General features: G+C 45.3%; 1 protein-coding gene across 1 annotated transcript; it reads right to left on the reverse strand.

The window, feature by feature from the left end:
* On the reverse strand, positions 1–17,970 carry C4H10orf88 (chromosome 4 C10orf88 homolog). Its single transcript, XM_053922857.2, has 6 exons — positions 17,371–17,970; positions 16,369–16,572; positions 15,936–16,005; positions 13,674–13,880; positions 12,037–12,491; positions 1–6,107 (listed from the first exon to the last, which is right to left on the reverse strand). Exons 1-6 carry the CDS (start codon positions 17,532–17,534, stop codon positions 5,873–5,875), a joined length of 1,335 nt encoding a protein of 444 aa, XP_053778832.1. The 5' UTR covers positions 17,535–17,970; the 3' UTR covers positions 1–5,872.
* Between the last annotated feature and the right edge of the window lie 1,874 nt (positions 17,971–19,844).

The following is a 19,844-nucleotide window of genomic DNA, read 5'->3' on the forward strand; positions in this document are numbered from 1 at the left end:
GACTCCCTGAGTCTCTGCCTCCCGTTCACTCAGAGGCAGGCTGAGTTGGTCTCCCCTTGCCTGAGCTGGGGGCTCTCACCATGTTCCCTCACTCATTGCCCTTGGCCTTGGGGATGGTGAAGTGGGCCTATAAGACTGTGGGGAAGCTGAGCTGTGTGAAGATCCTGGGGGATTCCTGAAAAGGAGTGTAGATCTGACAGGTAATTGAATTTTGGGGAGAGGACCCTTCAAATATGGGAGGGATTTGTTGTCAGAAGAAGTGATGTTCCCATTCTAGGGAAGGTAAGCCTGTTACCTGTGAGCTAGAAGGTACATTCCAGAACCCGGGGAACAGCTGACTATGGCACCTTCCCCATCATGCTCTGCATTTAGCGAGCCTGCAGTTATCGGCTGGGTGATCCATAGTTGCAATCCACTCTCCCTTATTTGCTGTGATCTGATTTTACATTTCTAGCAATCTAAGGACGGGAATAAATAAGGTAAGAACTTGGGACAGGGGCAGAGAGCTTTCATCTCAAGCCGGTGTCATATGTTTGGCTGGCTGCAGCCCTAAAGTTGTCAGACACCCTTGACTTTGTAAGAAATGGACTAAGAAGAAATTTCTAATCCCATGTGTGTGTCTGTCTTTTCTTCAGAGCTCCAAAGCTACCTGTTTGTTTGGCCTTAAAACGTAATCCTTTCACAGTCACCCGGGACAAGATCGCCGCAGCCTCATCCATAACCGCTGGGTCCTATCCCAACCTCCAGTGCTGTGACGAATGTAACTTGCCTGCTGACCTTGATCCCCTGCCACCATGCTTCTGTGATGCAAACGAGGGTCTCTGACTTGGTGGGCACAAATATCCAAAGGGCAGTATTTCCTCCTTAGTAGACTATTATTCAAGTCAAGTTTTCTACATTCTATTACGTACTGTATAACATTCATGGACTTTGGAATAAATGCAGTATTGAAGCTAAACCTCTCTGCCTCTGGTATTTTTGTTGTTGCTGGTTATAAATGTACTTAACTTTGTAAATTTCCCACTTTGGGACTTGGAGCAACTAGCTTGTAATATTACGTGACAAAATAAGGAGAGTGAGAGTAGAAAATCAAAAGAAGGCATGTAGACACTTGAACAGGAAGGGAAATCACTGTTGCTAGATGCTTGGGATGAAAAAACAGTAGAAAACCCTGTTTAGAGTGAAGCTTCAGAGCAGCCTGGGCGGAAAGGGAATAGCGAAGTCTCCAAGTGAGCCAAACGTTTTCCTGGTGGTCAGTTCCACCTGGATCTCACTGTGTGGCCCTGCTCTCAGACACTGAAAGAGTGGCTGCCTCCCCTGGGGCCGGACTGGGCTGTGCTGACATCTGAGGGTATGCTGTCCGTCCCACGTTTGTGTCCTCGGGGCCTTGAGCACTAAGTGGCTCTGAGGGAGTAGGGTTTCCCCGGGGGTGCCTCTCCCACGGGCAACACTGGACTCCTTGGGGCAGGGCCAGGGCCGTAGCAAGCTCCTGGGCCGGCAGGTGTCGAAGGGAATGATGAGGTCCTGGGAGCTGAGCAGGAGGAGCCATGAAGGAAGCACTGAGGTGAGACCTGGGCCACGTGAGGGGGGCTCATGGGCTTCCTCCCAGTGGCCTGAGATCCGGGCTGCTCTCTGCCACCAGAGGTGCGATTTCGCAGGTGTCGCAGTGTCTGCAACCACCTGACCCAGGTGGTAGACACAGGATGGGTACTTTGCCAAAAACAAACAAGCACACACACAAACCAACCAAAAACCTGACCTGGGTGAACGGCCTTGTGGGTGTGGATTCACAAAGCACATCCAGCTGAGAAGAAAACAAGCCCCTGCAACCTAGAGGGAATCACGCAGCTCCGCTCGCTGATTCTCGGCCGCTGCTGTCCACTCCTGCACGTCACACTGCAGACGCCCTCGCTCTCAGCACCCGAGGGAGTCAGCAAGTGTGGGCTGCCAGTGAGGTATTAGTTAGGGTATAAAATGAAAGACGAAGACAGAAAGCCAGCCTCCTCCCTAACTTGCCTGCTGCCTTGGTATCCATTCTGTCTGGCCAAGTGGCCTGTGGGGGCCTTAAACCGACGCTCGACCCCTCCTGCAAGCGCATGGTAACAGCCCAGAGAGTTACAGGTCATGTTCCTGACGTGACTCCCCCAACGGCCCCTACGATCAGCAGTCTTCCCCAGGCCTCCCTGTGGAGCCACCAAAGCCCCACCCTTTCTGGTGTGAACTGACGAACCCAGCCTTAGCCACGGGACCGAAGCACTCATCCCACGGGCCAGTGACAGCACGTGCCCCCCAAGGCCCTGCCTCTGACTTCCTTGCGTGTGCCCTCAAGGCGTGCCCTGTACTTCCTCCAGGGCCTGTGAGCGAGAAGCCTCTGTTTCAACTTCTGCCGCTGTCTTCTGTTAAATGGGGACCACTGTCCAGCACCCAGTGCTCCACTTAACAAAGTCCGAAAACACGTGGAATTCATAGTGTGGGAAAACCATTAAACAGGCACATTAAATTTCACGTTGCCACATATTTTTTGAATGATTGTGATCCTGCTCCTCAGTTATATCTCCTCATCCGAAAACTCTGTCGTTATCTTCAACCACCTACACCTATTTCCGCTCGTGGTCCTGGCTCTGAAGGTGCGGGTCGGGGCTATACTCGCAGGGAGGCATTTTACAATCAGCGAAGAGACCACAGATACCAGAAGCTACATCTGGCTTAATGAAGGGCTCAAAAAGAAGTGAGACAGATTGCTCCTGAATGACAAAGGAAACATTGTCTTTTTAAGAAAAAATTTTTGTAAAGTGTTTATTTATTTTAAAGATTTTTTTTTTTTTAATTTATTGAGAGAGGGGAAGGGAGGGAGAAAGAGAGGGAGAGAAACATCAATGTGTGGCTGCCTCTTGCACGCCCCCTACTGGGCACCTGGCCTGCAACCCAGGCATGTGCCCTGACTGGGAATTGAACAGGCGACCCTTTGCTTCACAGGCCAGCACTCAATCCACTGAGCCACACCAGGGAGGAAATACGATCTTGCAGCTATAAATGCTGTGAATGCCCCACAGACTAGAAAAGACTAGAAAAAGCGACATGCAAACCCTCACTTGGCTGTGGCAGCAATGCGTCCCGTGTGCTGTGTTCCTGTGCAGTGTCGTAAAGCTGAGGAAAGCGTATACGAATAAGCACAGGGTCGCTGCAAATAAAGCAACTGTATTAACCTAAGCTCAGGAGTGTCCAAAATGGACACATTTATTTTTTAGGTGCAAATACATCCCCCTTCAGCACACAGCAATAGTTATAGTTTCTGAAAATTAGGCCCGCCAGTGAGAGCCGCCTTCCCCTTGAGTTGCGTGCCTTGCTCCTTCAGCACGGAGCCTCAGCTCGTCGCTCTGCAGCGTCCCAGGAGAGGGCTCGGGAGGGAGAGCCTGCGTCTGCTCAGAAAAGGAGAGCTCCTTATGCTTTCTGGCTGGATTGACACAAAACAAGGCAACTTCCCTTGCTTTACATTCAACAGTAAATCTAAAGTTATAACCCTAACAAGCCACAGGCTGGTTCTGACTTTTCTGTCCTACTTACTGCTACACTCTACTGAAACAGATACTACAGCAGTCCCAGTGTGTATGTAGAGAGGCCAAACATTGCATCTTATTATCTCAGATAAACGGTACAAGATGTAAATTCGTGATCTGAGTTAAAGGTTCCAAGTCTTAAGTATCCAATTTTTCAAGAACAATTAGGAAAAAAAAATTATCAAACACTCTGAGCATTATTTTTCATACTTCCAGGGCTATGAAATAAGGTATTTTATAAATAAAAATATACATCTATCAAATACATTGCATTAGAAATCCTTAAAAATTTTAAACACTTAAACAACACAGAAGTATGCATAAATTTCTGTAAGAGTAAACCATATTGCGAACAAAATAGCTTAAGACCTGGGACTTCCGGCCAAGATGGAGGCATAGGTAGATACGCTGTGCCCCCTCGCACAACCAAAAGAAGGACAACAACAAATTTAAAAACAACCAACAACAACCAGAAGTGACAGAAAATCGAACTGTATGGATGTCTGACACCCAAGGAGTTAAAGAAGAAACATTCATCCAGATCAGTAGGAGGGGTGGAGTGGGCAGCCGGGGCAGAGAGGACTCACGGCAAGGTGGTGGCTGGAGGACTGGGCTGGGGAGGCAGCAGCTGGCAGAGCGGGTGGTCCGGCACTTACATGCAGATAAACCAGGAGGAACAACTGGGGAGTGAGACAGACCACGTAACCCAGATTCCAGCACGGGGAAATAAATCCTCAAAACCTCTAACTGAAAAAACCTGTGGGGGTTCAGGATGCAGGAGAAACTCCCAGACTTACATGAGAGTTTGTTGGAGAGACCCACAGGGTCCTAGAAGCCCACCCACCTGGGAGGACCCACCAAAGGGTCCAATTTGCTTGTGGGTAGCAGGGGAAGTGATTGGAAGCTGGCCGAGAGCTGAGCAAGCGCCATCGTTCCTCTCAGACCCCTCCCCCACATACAGCTACAGCGCAGCTACGTGGTTTGCCCCACCCTGGTGAATACCTAAGGCTCCACCCCTCACTAAGTAACAGGCGCACCAAAACAAAAAAGTACGGCCCAAATAAAAGAACAGATCAAAGCTCCAGAAAAAATACAACTAAGTGACAAGCCAGGCTGTCAGATGCACAGTTCAAAACACTGGTAATCAGGAAGCTCACAGAAATGGTTGAGTATGGTCACAAAATAGAGAAAAAAGTGAAGGCTATGAAAAGTGAAATAAAGGAAAATGTACAGGGAACCAACAGTGACAGGAAGGAAACCTGGACTCAAATCAACAGTTTGGACCAGAAGGAAGAAAGAAACATTCAACCAGAACAGAATGAAGAAACAAGAATTCAAAAAAATGAGGAGAGGCTTAGGAACTTCTGGGACAACTTTAAACCTTCCAACACTCAAATCATAGAGGTGCCAGAAGGAGAAGAAGAAGAAGAGCAAGAAATTGAAAACTTATTTGAAAACATAATGAAGGAGAACTTCCCCAATCTGGCAAAGGAAATAAGACTTCCAGGAAGTTCAGGAAGCCCAGAGAGTCCTGAAGAAGTTAGACCTAAGGAAGCACACACCATGGCACATCATAATAAAATTACCCAAGATTAAAGATAAGGAGAGAATCTTAAAAGCAATGAGAGAAAAGGAGACAGTTACCTACAAAGGAGTTCCCATAAGACTACCAGCTGATTTCTCCAAAGAAACCTTACAGGCAAGAAGGGGCTGGAAAGAAGTATTTGAAGTCATGAAAGGCAAGGACCTACATCCAAGATTACTCTCTCCTGCAAAGCTATCATTTAGAATGGAAGGGCAGATAAAGTGGTTCTCAGATAAGGTAAAAGTTAAAGGAGTTCATCCTCACCAAGCTCTTATTACATGAAATGTTAAAGGGACTTATATAAAAAAAAGAAGAAGATCAAAACTATGAATAGTAAAATGACAAGAAACTCACAACTATCAACAACTGAACCTAAAAAAAAACAAAAACAGAAATGAACTAAGCAAACTACTAGAACAGGAACAGCATCACAGAAATGGAGCTCACAAGGAGGGTTATCAGCAGGGAAGGGTAGGGGGAAATGGGACAACTGTAATAGCATAATCAATAAAATATATTAAAAAAATAACTTACGACCCAATCAGGTTCCCTCGTAGTGTACAGTACTAGAGTTACAATAGCAAGTTCAGTTCAAATGAACCTCGAGGTCACTCACATAAGTAAGAGGGCAATCCTCAAACGACACCAGATACTTGCCCTGAGCTGTTAGGGTTGGGCTCTGTAATAAATATGTTAACAAAATCTGTCCTCCGCTGCGCATGTTGAGCGCTCATCTTTCTCCGTTTGAAAGTCTTTCTCCAGAGTCAGAATGTCTCAGAGGCGTCCCAGTGGGGGGGGAGCTGGGATTGTGCAGCAAGTCCACCAACAGAGCAATCTTACCATCGATGTGCTCCTGGAGCTTATGGATTCGCTGATCGATATAGTCCGTAAGTCTCCTTTCCATCAGCTCCATATTTTTAGAAAGAATCTTTTCCAAGTAGGAGCAAAGAGGCTGCTCACCCATTCTAAAAATAAATTAAAAAATAATCTAAGTATCCCTAATAGTGTAACAAAAACCACCAAACTACACAACAAGCGGCCAATACACATTGCTGAAATTTGTCGTCACAACTGTGCTGTCTCCTTATGACATTTCTAGAGTCTCAAATGGACATGATAGGCAACCACAAACCCGAATGCCCAAAGCATTATTTCTTTAATTCGATAAACACTTAAGCATACCATTAAAATGAGTATGTGAAATGAGGATAGAGTTTTTACCCTCAAAGAACAAGTCTTTAGAAATGGTCTTCTTGAATTTGAACTCCAAATCAAAGCTGGTCTTGATGAATTATTTTTTAAGGTCTCCATGTATGTCTTCCTAGTACTTCCTCAAGCAATTTTAAGTTTTGTCTTTTTTCATCCACACAACCTTACTAAAGTACTGGACGGCTCTTCTCTAATTTGAAAACATTTAAAAATAAATGTAACTGGACTGGGCCAATAAAACGTAATAAAAAACACGCCAGTTTCTACAATTCACAATGGATGAACACTAGATCAGCATACTACACCAGAAAACGCTGGCATCTCTGTGGGTTTTTTAGGGGTTCCACGATCAAACTACTTTCATAGTAACCCTAATATACCATTGGAACTTGTCATCCGCATAGGCTCCCAACTGGACAGCAACATCAGCAGAGGCTGCACAATGCAGAATGTCATTGCTCCGATGGCTAACGTAGCACATGTGGTCACGTATTCTTCTGTTTCCTAGAATTTGCTAAGGTAGGGGGTTTTGGGTAGCAGTAGTTCTTCAGAGATTAACTCATTTTTTCTGACTACTTCTACTGTGGTCCACTAGCCACTGATTACACATGCTACAATGCAACCTATTTGAGAATGCAACCAAAAGCTAATATAGATTTGCATAAATTTATATAAATTCTCACTGAACTTAAAACATTTTTTCATAAAAGTTATGTTACTATATAATGGGTTTATTGTTATTTTTAAATATTTTTACATAAATATTTTATATAACCTACATAAATAAGGTTTCTTTAGAATCCTCAATTATTTTTAAGAGTGCAAAGATCATAAAGTTTGAGAACCACTACTCTAGAATATATGAAGGCTTTCGACTTTATTTTCAAGTAAGTATAGATCCACAGGGAACTGTAAAGATACTAGAGTCCCCAGGACCTTCCACCCGATGGTTCCAATGGCTCTGCCTTACCTATCTATGCACCTTTCCTATCAGAACCAGGAGACAGATGTTAGGACAGCGTGTGTGTGCCACTTTCTCACACGGACACACACTCATGGGAACATCACAGTGAAGACGCAAAACTATTCCGTAACCGCAAACATCTTCCCCCTGCCACCCCTACAATGTCACATCCACTCCGCAAGTTCCCCCCATCTGTAACACCTGGTGACATCGACCACGTTCCCCATCCCTATCATTTTGAACAGGCAGACCTCACTGTGCTTTGCTTTACTGTGCCTCACGGATGTTGCATTTTTTCACAAATCAGAGGCAAGAGCCTCCACCAGAAAACATTACGACTCGCTGTATTCCTGCACTCTCTTTACCACAGCGGTCTGGAACGGAGCCCGCGACACCTCCGAGGTATGCCTGTGCAGACGGAATCATAGGGTGTGTGACCTCCTCACTCGGCACAATGCCCCTGAGAGCCACCCAAACTTTTGTGTGTATCAACAGCTCGTTCCTTTTAATTGCTGATTAGCATCCATGATCCACGATAGGGACATGGCACTGTTTGCTTAGCCATTCAAGCATTTTAGGACTTTCTGAGTGTTTCTGGTTTGGGGCTAATGTATACAAATAAAGCTTCTATGAATAACAGTGCACAGGTTTTTGTGTGATCATAAGCTTTCCATTTCTCTGAGATAAATGCCCAGGAGTACAAGGTCTGTCCCAAAAAAGTCCAGCCATTGTTAATCTAATGAGAACGGTTTGCATGGCATCAGTGTAACCTGGCAGCCAAGGAGACTGGACCAAAAGGCACATCCGGATTGCCCACAGGAACAAAGACGACTCTACTATACTAGTCAGCGGGGGTGGTAGATGACATTGAGTGAGAATGTTGTACTGTGTGGCTGTCGCATTCAAAATGACTGCGCAAGTAGAGCAAAGAATCTGCATCAGATTTTGTGTGAAGCTTGAACATTCCTCCACAGAAACCATTCAGATGATTCAGAAGGCTGCAGCTATGGGCAACTGGTGATTGGCAGCTTCATCACAACAACAATGCACCTGCTCATGCATCATGTCTCGTGCAGTTTTTTGGCAAAACATCAAGTGACCCAGGTGATTCAGCCCCCCTACAGCCCAGATTTGGTGCCCTGCGACTTCTGGCTTTTCCCAAAACTAAAATTAATTTTGAAAGGGAAGTGATTTCTGACTGTCGATGAGACTCAGGAAAATGGGATGGGACAGCTGATGGCGACTGGGAGAACTGTGGGAGGTCCCAAGGTGCCTGCTTTGAAGGGGACTGAGGCATCATTGTCCTTGGTACAATGTCTCTTGTATTTTCTTTAATAAATGTCTCTATTTTTCATATTACATGGCTGGATACTTTCTAGACAGACCTCATAAGACTGTTGGGTCTCATGGTAACTGCATGTTTCATTTTCAAGACACTGCCAAAATATTTTTTAGACTGGCTGTGCCATTTACATCCCCACCAGCAATGTATGAGATCAGATTCGCCACATCTTCACCAGCATTTGGTATTGTACCATTTTTTAAGCTTTCTATTTTAGCCATTCGAATAACTTTGTAGTGTTATCTTGCTGTAGTATTTCTTTGCATTTCCCTAATAGCCAGGTGGTCAGCCTCAATCATCTGTTCATGTGCTTATTTGCCGTTTGTACATCCTCTCCGGTAAATGTCTCTTTATCTCTTTTGCCCATGTTTCAAGTGGATTTTTTTTAAAATTTTGAGTTTTGAGAGTTCTTTACATAGAGGGTGGGGGAAAAAAGGCTTAATTATAAGCCTGTGAAACAGTTTATTCTTTTTTTAATCCTCAGCTGAGGACAGGTTTTTTAAATTGATTTTAGAGAGAAAGAAAGGGAGAGAAACACTGATGTGAGAGAAACAGCAATCGGTGGCCCCTCTTATGTGCCTCGACTGGGGACTGCACCCACAAAATTCTGGTGTACGGGACGATGCTCCAACTGAGCCACCCAGCCAGGGCCACACCTGATTCTTGTAGCATTATTTATTAATTATTGTATTATTTTCCAACTGTAAGCCTACTTTTGCCCCACCCTGTATTTTAAATATTTTATTTGTTGGACTTGTTATTTGCAAATATTTCCCCCCCACTTTGTAGTTTATTTTTTAATCCTCTTAACAGGGTCTTTCACTGGGCTAAAGTTTTGAATTTTGATGGGTCCACTACAGCAAATTTTCAATTGCCCTGCTTCTGCTGTCATTTCTAAGGAGAGGTGTTTCCTAGTCTTAGGTCCCCAAGATTTTCTCCCAGGTATTACTAGAAAAGTTGTGTAGCTTTGCATTTTACATTGAAGTCCATGATGCATTTCGATGTAGTTTCTGCATACGGTATGAGGTTTAGGTCATGGTTCACGTTTTGCCCCCAGGACACCCAGTTGCTCCTGCACCGTGGGTCACAGACACTGCCCCTCCCACGGAACTGCTGTTGCGCCTCCATCACCAAGCAGCTGGCCATACTTGTGTGAGGCTGTTTCTGTGTCTTCTGTGGCACTGATGTGTACGTCGGCCCCTCTGCCAATATCATCTTGAACATTGTAGCTATGTCTTGAAATCAAGTAGTGATTTCTCTCACTTTATTCTTTTTTCAGAATTATTTCAGCTATTCTAGTTCCTTCATCTTTCCATCTCCAAATTTTAGAATAATTTTATCTATGTTTACAAAATCTTCCTCAGCTTTTTATAGAAATACATCAATTGGGGGAACACGGACGTTTTTACTATGTTGGGTCTTCACATCCATGAATATGGTACACCTCTCCATTTATTTAAGTCTTCTCCGATTTATTTCTTCAGCATCTTATAATTTACCATCTATAGATCCTGCATATATATTAAGTTTTGATATATTTTTAACTATTTCTATAGTTGTGTGTTTCCTGTGGATTTATATGTATTGTTATGACTCTCATTTTCTTTAGAGCAACGTACTTTTGGCATCAAAAGTACAAAGTATGATCTCTGACCATGAGGGATATGGGGATATACTGGCTTCGTCAAGTGAATTGAGAAGTCCTCCCTCCTCATCCATAAATTTGGTGTTCTCTGCCTGTTCGGTGGGGTTCTTCACTGAAACCACCTGGACCTGGGGATTTCTTCACACGCGCTTTCGAACTATGACTCAGTACTTTCAGTGTACATTGGTCTTGGTGGAGCTCGGGAGTGTGTGGGTTTTGAGGGCTTAATCCATTTCTTCTAAATTGTCATTTATGAGCACAAAGTGATTGGCACTATTCCCGTACCATTTTCATGGCCCGAGAGCTTGTAGTGACACCTCCTGTGACATTTGTGCTATTGGTGACTGCTGTCTTCGCCAGACTTGTTAGCCAGCCCTACTAGAACCACATCAATTTTATTGAAATTTTTAAAGACCCAGCATTTTGCTTGATTTTCTTTGTAGTTTCCATTTTATATTTCGTTGATTTCCACTTTGTCATTTCTTTATTTCAGTTTGCTTTGGGTTTATTTTGCTGGGCTTTTGAATTAAAAATTCAGTTTGATCGATGGTTATAGGGCCATTCTGATTATCTCCTTCACCGTGGCTGAGGGTTACAGTTTTGTGTTATCGAGACCTCTCCCCTGTTACAATGCAAGCACTCAGTGCTATAAATATCCACCTCGGCACCTTTAGCTGCATCCCCAAAAGTCTGATCTGTTGCATTTTCACTAATTACCATGTATTTTGTAAAATGTCTGTTGCGATTTCCTTCTTGAACCATAGATTATTTAGAAGTATGTTATTTAATCTCCAAATGTTTGATAATTTTCTTGTCTTTTCATTGATTTCTAGTTGGATTGGATGCATTCATGGTCAGAGATCATACTTTGTATGATTTCAATCCTTCTAATTTTGGTTTACCTGATAAGATATAATCTATCCTTGGGAATCTTCCACGGACACTTGGAAAAAATGTGTTTTCTGCTACTGTTGGTGGGGTCTTCTCTACATGTAAATTAGATCCCGCTGACGGATGGTATTCTTTAGTTCCAAACTAATGCTGCTACTGCATTTTCAGGTGAAAACTCTAAAATACGGGAGATTAAAGAGTGTGGCGAAGTGGTTAAGCCAAAACTATGGCCAGAGTCCTAAGTCCAGTCTAGAACACTATTTTGACATGCTACGTTTATGTAAAGGACAGGGAATATGCTAAATACTTAACTATCTCTTAAATATATGTTTTCTACTAAAACATGGGACTATAAAATCAGGGGATAAGAGACTGTTTACTATAAATAAAGGTCATCCTAATATAGGTTTGATTATTCTAAAATCAGCCTAAGTCAAAGATGATCTAAAGAGAAAAATCTATTACCATGGCATGCCTAACATACCCAGCCAAAAAAGAGTGCAAATGAAAGCAATGTAAAGATTATGAGTCCACAGCTACTCTCTCTTGATGCAAATAACTTTCCACTCCAACCTCCATCTGACGGTTGGACTCCTTCACAACAATCCCTGAGACGTCCCCAACACCTATACTTTTACACACCTCTTTCAAAGCAACCAATTTCACTTTGTGTAATGGTTATTCCTTATAAGTCTGTTAATGGTAAAATGTAAAAGCTCCTGAAATTATTTTTGGAAACTCATTCAGTACTCAAGCACTACTCCTTGAGACAAATCTTTTCCCTTCCCTTTGTTCTCCCATCTACCAAATCTAAACTACGTTCGTCTTAAAATAAATACTTACGCGACACCAGCGATGCCGTCGCTGGGCTTGGAAATGGTGCCAGGCCTCTCGGCGTTCTGGCCCACACGGAGCCCGTTCACTTGACCACACAGATTCTGGAGAAGAGGCAGCAGCTCTGAGTTAGGTGGACCTGAGTGGTCACTTGCTTTCTTTGGTGAGAAAGAAGATAGCGCGTTCTTAAGATCATTCTCAGGAAGACAATGGTTTTCTGGCACAATTGTACACTCTCCCAGGTTTGTAATGTTTCCTCCAGTGGGTGGCTGGGTACTGCTGTCAGTGTGAGCTTCTGAGTCCCCAGTCACGTTTCCAGGAGTCAACCCGGCTCTGAAAGGAAAAGGTGTGGAGGGTGCCCTGTCCCTGGCTGCTGATGCAGATGACGCCTGCAGGCCCATCATTCGTGTGAACACAGTCTTTCCCAAAACCGACTGCAGCTGCTCTCCGATGGAAATGCAATTCTAAGCCAAGGAAACAAGTAAATGTTACTATCAATAATGATGACGGCTACCTTTGGGAGTGATGTAGAACCAGGCAATACGCATTCTTTCATTTGATCCTCAACACAACCACAGGAGGTACGCTACCACTACTCTCCAATATTAAGTGTCCCTGTCCTCTGCTAGGGGGACACCTCGTGAACCTCCCTTCCACTCTGCCCCCCCTCGACCTGTGTTCCCGATGCTCACAACATGCCCCCCCACCCATTTTATTCACATCTAATATTCAGTATCCCAAAATTCAAAGCTTTCTTTCCCAGTCTCCTATCTTGGGTTCCATGTGTAACATTGGTGTCATCACGTAAAAACACCGATTTCATGGCTCACTCTCCTTTCCACCCGTGAAAGGAGACACCCAGTGAGCTGTCAAGCCCTCCTGGCCCCATGGCGCTGGCAGCCCACAACCCCGCACCCTGCCACTGTGTCCGACACCGGGCCCTCATGAGCCCTGGTGGGGACGAGGGAGTAACGGGCAGCTGCCCTCCTTCTGGTCGTCCCACCCTGGACAGCGTCAGCTTCTCCTCTGGCGCACCCGCACACAGCGTGGTCTAGCACGTCTTTCAAAGGCAACGCGAAAACCCCTACAGACTTTAAAAACGGCACCCAAAGCCCTGTGACCCAGGCCTGGTCCACTTCAAACTTCCCCTGTCTCTTCTTTGCTCCACATAAATGGACATAGATCCATTCCCTAGCTATGTCCTGTTCCCTTTCATATTGAAGATTTAATCCAAACTATCTTCTGTCTGTGCAAGTGCATCCCTCCAAATCTGCTTGCCTGATCCAAGCCTTCCTCTTTACAGGCTAGAAAAATAAGACTATAAAGACCCTTAAAGATACAATATAGAAAATTGATCTTTAAATCTTCTCAAGTGCTCAAAAAGTGCCTTAGTCACTGAGAAGGGGCGTAGTGGATACCTGCTGAATGAGTGAATGACTAAATTTATGAAAAATTGTGAAAATCTGTAACAAAAATATTTTGTTAGACATTAGGTCTACAAAATGCAATTTTTACAGAAGTAAATGGATAATAGGCAAATCAATAATAAAAGTTCAAAGAAAAAATTTAAGTCGGTACATACTATATACAAAGCCGTTAATTTTGAAAATTTTTGGTATCCAGAAAAAATCTTCCCTTCCGCTTACCTGCTGCTGAAATCTAACCATAGTCATCAGTTGCTGAGCTCCAGGCGACAACTCGGACCCCATGGAGCGCATGATGGTCTGGACCCTCTGGAGGTCCACCCGGGCGCCTGCAGCGGGAGAGCGTGTTGCAGAATTTGCCGAGGCCGGTCTCACGTGTACCACAACTTTGCTGACGAACACACATGGCTTTTCACCAAAGGAGAGCAACTATTGTAAAACAAAAAGTTCCAGGGAAAATAATATTAGGTAATAATCACTACTTAAGGTTAATTTTTTTTTGTACAAATTAGCAGTAGTGAAGTATTTGGGAAAGTTAATATAAACTTCAAGTACATTTTTGTGTTAAAGTGTTCCCTAAAATTGTAAAGGTCAGCACTTCTAATTTATTATGAGGCTAGAAGAACTATTTATATAAAACAATGTTATTTTCAAACTGAAAAAATATAGATTATATGAAAAGGGTAAAATAAAGTTTCCTTTTCTTAAGGAATAAAAATAAACTGTTTCAAAATGAGAACACACCACAGCTAGCTATAATCTAAGACAAAATAAGGCTATTCAGAAGACCTTGCAAAGTATGTACTAAAATCCTAAGTAGAAGCCTGTGTTTTAGGATATAAAATTTTAAGCAAAAGTCAAGATGGCCTAACATGACCTGCTGGCTCACACATAGAAAAGATGAGGTTAAGGGTGAGTTTCTAATTTGTCACAGGGCTACCCAATTAGCGTAAGTCAAGCCTGGAACTTAGCTCTTCTGGCTTCTACAGCAGTGTTCAAAAATGTGCTCAGTAACTATTATTTTTAACTTTCACTTACTATTGCCCCTGAACCAGCTTTAGCAGATTTAGAATTTCCCTAAATGAATGACCCTTTGTGCTGCCATGTACTTGCACAGAACAGTTACAAAAGTACTTACCTTCAGAGACACACAGAACGAACTCTATGTAACTTGAAGATATAGGTCAAACTGTATCCATGATTCGAAAACTCTGAGCATGGTACCAAAGAGGTGACTGTCCTTAATAACTAAGGGACCTCCCATTAAATTTATACTCCTACCTCCCAACCTCCCTGCTATCCCCTTTCTGCTTTTTAATCCTCATATCTTTCCTTACCACTGAATATCACACATAGTTTTCTCTTCGAGGTGGCCTACTGTCTGTCTCACCCACTAATATGCTTACTACCATATCTGTTGTTAGTAGGCACTCCAATATTTGTTGAATGAGTATTTCATATTGAATGAATCACTTTACTTAAATAAATTTGGTAGCTATTCCTATATACTATCTAAAACAGCATCCTGGAATAATCAGTTCTGCACATATATTACCTGCCTGCTTCTACTGAGATATATTATAGTTCACATGCCAACAATCAACCATTTACAGTGTGCAATTTAGTACACTTTCCTTTTCGCGGATATTCAGAGTTGTGTTAACCATCACCACAATTTTAGAGCATCGCCCCAAAGGCAACCCTACATCATTGGCATTCACTCCCCATCACCCTGCACCCCGACTCCTACCCTCCAGCCCTTGACAACAACTACTTGAGTTTCAGTCTCTATGGATTTGCCTATTCGGGTGTTTCATACATATATGGAATCATACAACTGTTGTCCTTTGTGACTGACTTCTTTTATTTTCAAGGCTCATCCATACTTGTAGTATGCAACAGTAACTCACTGATCTTTATTACTGAGCACTTTTCCATTTCACGGGTGTACCATATTTTATTTACCCGTTCGTTGGGCGGTGAATACTTGGGCTGTTTCTACCTTCTGGCTATCAGAAATGATGATGCTATGAACATTCATGTACACAGGAAGGATTTATTTACTTTTTTAGCACTCTCATTTACCCATGAATTGGTTCCAAAGAGATTTGCCCATGTCTCTCAGCTAGTATGGAACAAAGCAGAGTTAACATTCTGGGCTTATGACGCCCAGCTGAGAACCCTTTCTCCAGATTTCAGGCACATCACAGAAGTTCACCCCGATGTATATTTGATATGCAAGACACCAGTCCAAATTCTTTTAACTTCCGGATGCTCTTGTGTATAACTTCTCTAATTCCTCTTTTTAAAATATATATATAACGGAGCCAAAACTACTTGTGGTTGTCTGAAGAGATAGTTTTGTATCAAGATAAACTGGAACAAAGTTGGATTAACTGTATTACCAAACCAACAGAAAGTAAGTACAAATTATACAAAAGCATTTGCAGTTGTCACATGAGTTAAAACTTAGTGATGACTTACCTTGATTCTACAAGCAAGAGTGGGAGACTCCAATTTTAAATGCTTTTTGTAGAAAATAATTTCATGTTCACTAAAAATAAAATAGGATTTAAATTATTTTGAATTTTATTACCATTTTTAATAGCTACACTTAAAAACAAACAGTTTCTAGGCCTTTACTTAAACCCGGAGATTCAATTTTTCTGGCAAGGGACAAAGAGTTGGGGGGTCCCAACAGAGCAATTTGGTAGCAAGCACTGTGTCTGCTCTTTCTACCTTAGTGAGAGAATTAAATGAGATAATGTATATAAAACCATGCAGCTCAGAGCATATAGTAAAGCTCAATAAATGTACCTTTTAGTTTCAATATGCACGATATATAAAATAGTCCATATTTTGAGTTATGCTAAGGAGAGATTAGGGTAGAATCTTTGCACGTGCAGAAGCCACAAACCTGTTCTCCAGAACATCACCAACAGTCTGGCCCCGACTGGTTCCACAGTACTCCTCTCCTACATACACCTCCATATTTCTCGCCGAACTTAAAATGCCAACAGAAACGATTTCTTCACCTCCGTCAGGGTCACAGCGCAGGAAAAGGAAGCAGGGGGTTTCCTCTGGGCTGTTCAGGCTCCTTTTCAACATCACCAGACCCTGGCTGAAAAGAACGTAAGTATATTATACAGTATAGTTCTCTGAACACTGTCACTAACCCACTTACTAATCCCTGAGTATTTCTTGCGTTCACTTCCATTTGCCTTTGGGGTTCCCGCACCGTCCAAGCCCCCGACAAATGCTCAATATGCCTTTGGGGTTCCCGCACCGTCCAAGCCCCCGACAAATGCTCAATACAAATCCATCAAGACATGGATACTTCAGACATCAGGGCTTGCCCCTACGTCTTCCCCTTGATCATCGACATCCTACTCAATCCCCTGTTATTGCTTCTCATTTAATTTCAAGTTCACCGGACACCAGTTCTGTGCATGAGAGTGGGAAGCACAATACGGTAAAAGACAGAGTGTATCTTTTTCAAAAATTAAGAGAATGGAGATTCTGAACTGTTGACACTTTTTAACGTCTCTTTTGGTTGACGGGAGGTGGACAGCAGCTTTCTGTTTACTTGGGGAGAGAGGCGGATTCCGGTTGTGACAGGTGCACCCAAGGGCTGACCTGACGGGTTCACCCGCGTGTGTGTCCACTGCCTTTTCCAGGTCACCTGCCCAGAAGCCCCTGCACCTACACTCCCGCGGTGCAGTCGCCCGGGCCCTCGGGTCACCCGGGCCCTGCCCCTCGCCCACGCCAGCCCTGGCTCCCCGCACTGACGGCTCTCCAGCTCCGCACCCGGCTGCCGGGCCCAGACCCTCTCCCCTCCCGGCCCCCGCCTCCCCTCACAACGCCCCCGGGAGCGTGGCAGTCACAGAGCAGCCGCCCCGTCCCCGGCGGCCAGGCGCACCCGGGGGCAGGCGGCGCCAGCAGCTCATCCCGCTCCAAGTCCCGGGCGCCGACACCAGCTCTGGTGACAAGGAGGCTCTGGTCCAGGGCCCCGCATGTGGCATCCCAGGAAGAGGCCAGCGACGGGCGGCGGGTCAACAGCCCACCCTCGGTCTCGGTCTCCATTCGGCCGCCTCCAGGCCAGCGCAGCCCCGGAACGTGTCTCCCGGAGCCTGAGCTTCCGCCGGGGCGGAGGGGGAGGAGATAAAGCCGAGCAACTTCCGGCCCGGCCGGCTTTAGACCCGGCAGCCGCGGCGTCTCGCTGCTGCGGGGAGGGAACTTCAGGCGGTGGGGACGCCTGCGCGGACCGGGCCGTATTAAGCCCCTGGGCTCGAAACCTGGTGGGAGACCCCATGGGGGAGCTGCGCGCTGACAGCGCCAGGTCCTACCGCGGGAGCTGTGCTCGGGCGCGGGGCGGTGGGCACGGACCAGGTCTTCCTGTCTGGGTTGCCCCCGCAAAAAAGACGGGTGCTGGAGGACGACTGCTGGGCGGCCTGGGAGGGTTGATCCAACGAGGAGGGTGTGTCGTCAGGCAGTCGTGGTGTTATCGCTCTGCACGACCTGAAGGACCTTTTGCTGACCGCCCGGAGTGGGCGGCGGGCACCCCGACACCTGCAGTGGAGCGCGCGGCGGCACGGGGCCGGGGCGTGGAGCTGGCGTTTTCTTTTTACTCTTCCTTCTCTGCCCACACGCGCGCCCCCTAGACGGTGGTGAGGTGGAGCAGGCGGAGGCTTGACCGGAGTCCCGGGGCGGCGCTGGGACGGTGGTGTCAAGGGAAGCTTTGGGCCACGCCGGCCCGGCGCCGTCTCCATCTAGCGACAGGCCCGGGCAGTGGTGCAGGGGGCGTGGTGACCCGAGCGCTCAGGCCGCAGGAAGCAGAAGCCCGGAGCCAAAGGGAGGCCCAGGGCAGGATCTGCACCGCTGGCCTCCTCCGAGGGAGCAGAACCGGGGCGGGGGTCTCTGGTGCAATAGAATCCGAGCTGGGGCTGGAAGAGTCTGGAAAAGCTGAAGGAGATGGGACTTTCTGGATGCCCTACGGGATAGCGAGGTAAAGGATGGTGCCTCTTGGCCCCTTTCTGTCACCCTCACCTCAGTCTGGGCCGCCCCGTCCCTGCATCTGATGTCTGATGGCCGCTGACACTCTGCTTGTTCACGGACACCCCACACAGCTCTCCATCTGTTCCCTGCGCAACCGGCCTCACTTACCTTCTGTGTCCTCCATTCTGTGGATGGATTTTATGAGGGCCATCAACCCAAACTGGGAAAAACGTCCCCGTCTTTATTTCTGCTCATCTCGGGCTGAAATTTTACACATCAGTGATTGGTATAAAATGGCAAAGCCCAGCAGGATCACCAGCACCTGGGAATTTGTCACTAAAATTCGTGACATTTTCACATCGCATTAGTGTACTTACGCTCTTAAAACGTGATCAAAACTTCAAAATTGTAGCTGTTAGACTACCTCTACGACTTTTATGAGATAGTTTTATTAAGGTTTAATTCACATACAGGAAGAGTCACAATTTGTAGGAAAGAATTTCTTTCCCTTTGACAAATGCGTGTGGTTACACAGTGAACCCCAGGGTGGACATGCTCCCCAGTGTGTGGGAGTATGAGACAGGAGTGCACCCGGCTCCACATCTGTCTGTAAAGAAGCATGGATACCACTATTTCATACATCTGGTTTCGAAAATACTTTGTGATTATATTTAAATTTTCTCAGTTTCCTTTGTAATCCTATATATTTTATGTTGCATACTTAAATGTGTTACTCAGAAAAGGGCCCATAGGCTTCACCAGACTGTGTCTTGTCCATGACACAAAGGAACACTATTGGCTTCTGTCACTGCCCATTTTCCCACTGGCCACCTCAGAGTAGGACACCACACAGGCACCTTTAGGCCTGCAGGGACGGGCTGGTTAGTGACAGGTCGAAAAGCGGCAGAATGGTGCCGAGTTTGCAGTTTGCTCCCCTTGATTTATTTTAGCCTCATTGCGTATTTATAAAACAGGGGAGGAAGGGATTGGATAGGAATTGGGCTTCAACATATACATTTGTGGGGCGGGGGGGGGGGCGGGAAGATACACCATTCAGCCCATAACAAACCTTATTGGCAATTGACCCCCTTTGTCATTTGGAAGACAAAGTAGTTGTCAGACAAGTAACTCTTCTTCCATGGCCACCCTGAGACTCTCTTACAATTCCCTTGCCCAGGTGTTGGTCTTGGAAGGTAAGTAATCTAAATGGACCATTTGCATCTAACTGTAGGTAAAGGAAACGTTAGCATCTCCCCAGCTCCTCCTTCCTTTCCCGCATTGTTAAAGTTAGCACCATGCTCTGCATTGGACATGGCAGCCCAGAATTTGGGTTTTCTGCTCATTATGACAAGACCTCTCCAGATGCTTTCAGCGGAGACATTTCCCAAGTAGTGTATA

The sequence above is a fragment of the Desmodus rotundus genome, chromosome 4 (assembly GCF_022682495.2).
Source record: "Desmodus rotundus isolate HL8 chromosome 4, HLdesRot8A.1, whole genome shotgun sequence".
NCBI lineage: Eukaryota > Metazoa > Chordata > Mammalia > Chiroptera > Phyllostomidae > Desmodus > Desmodus rotundus.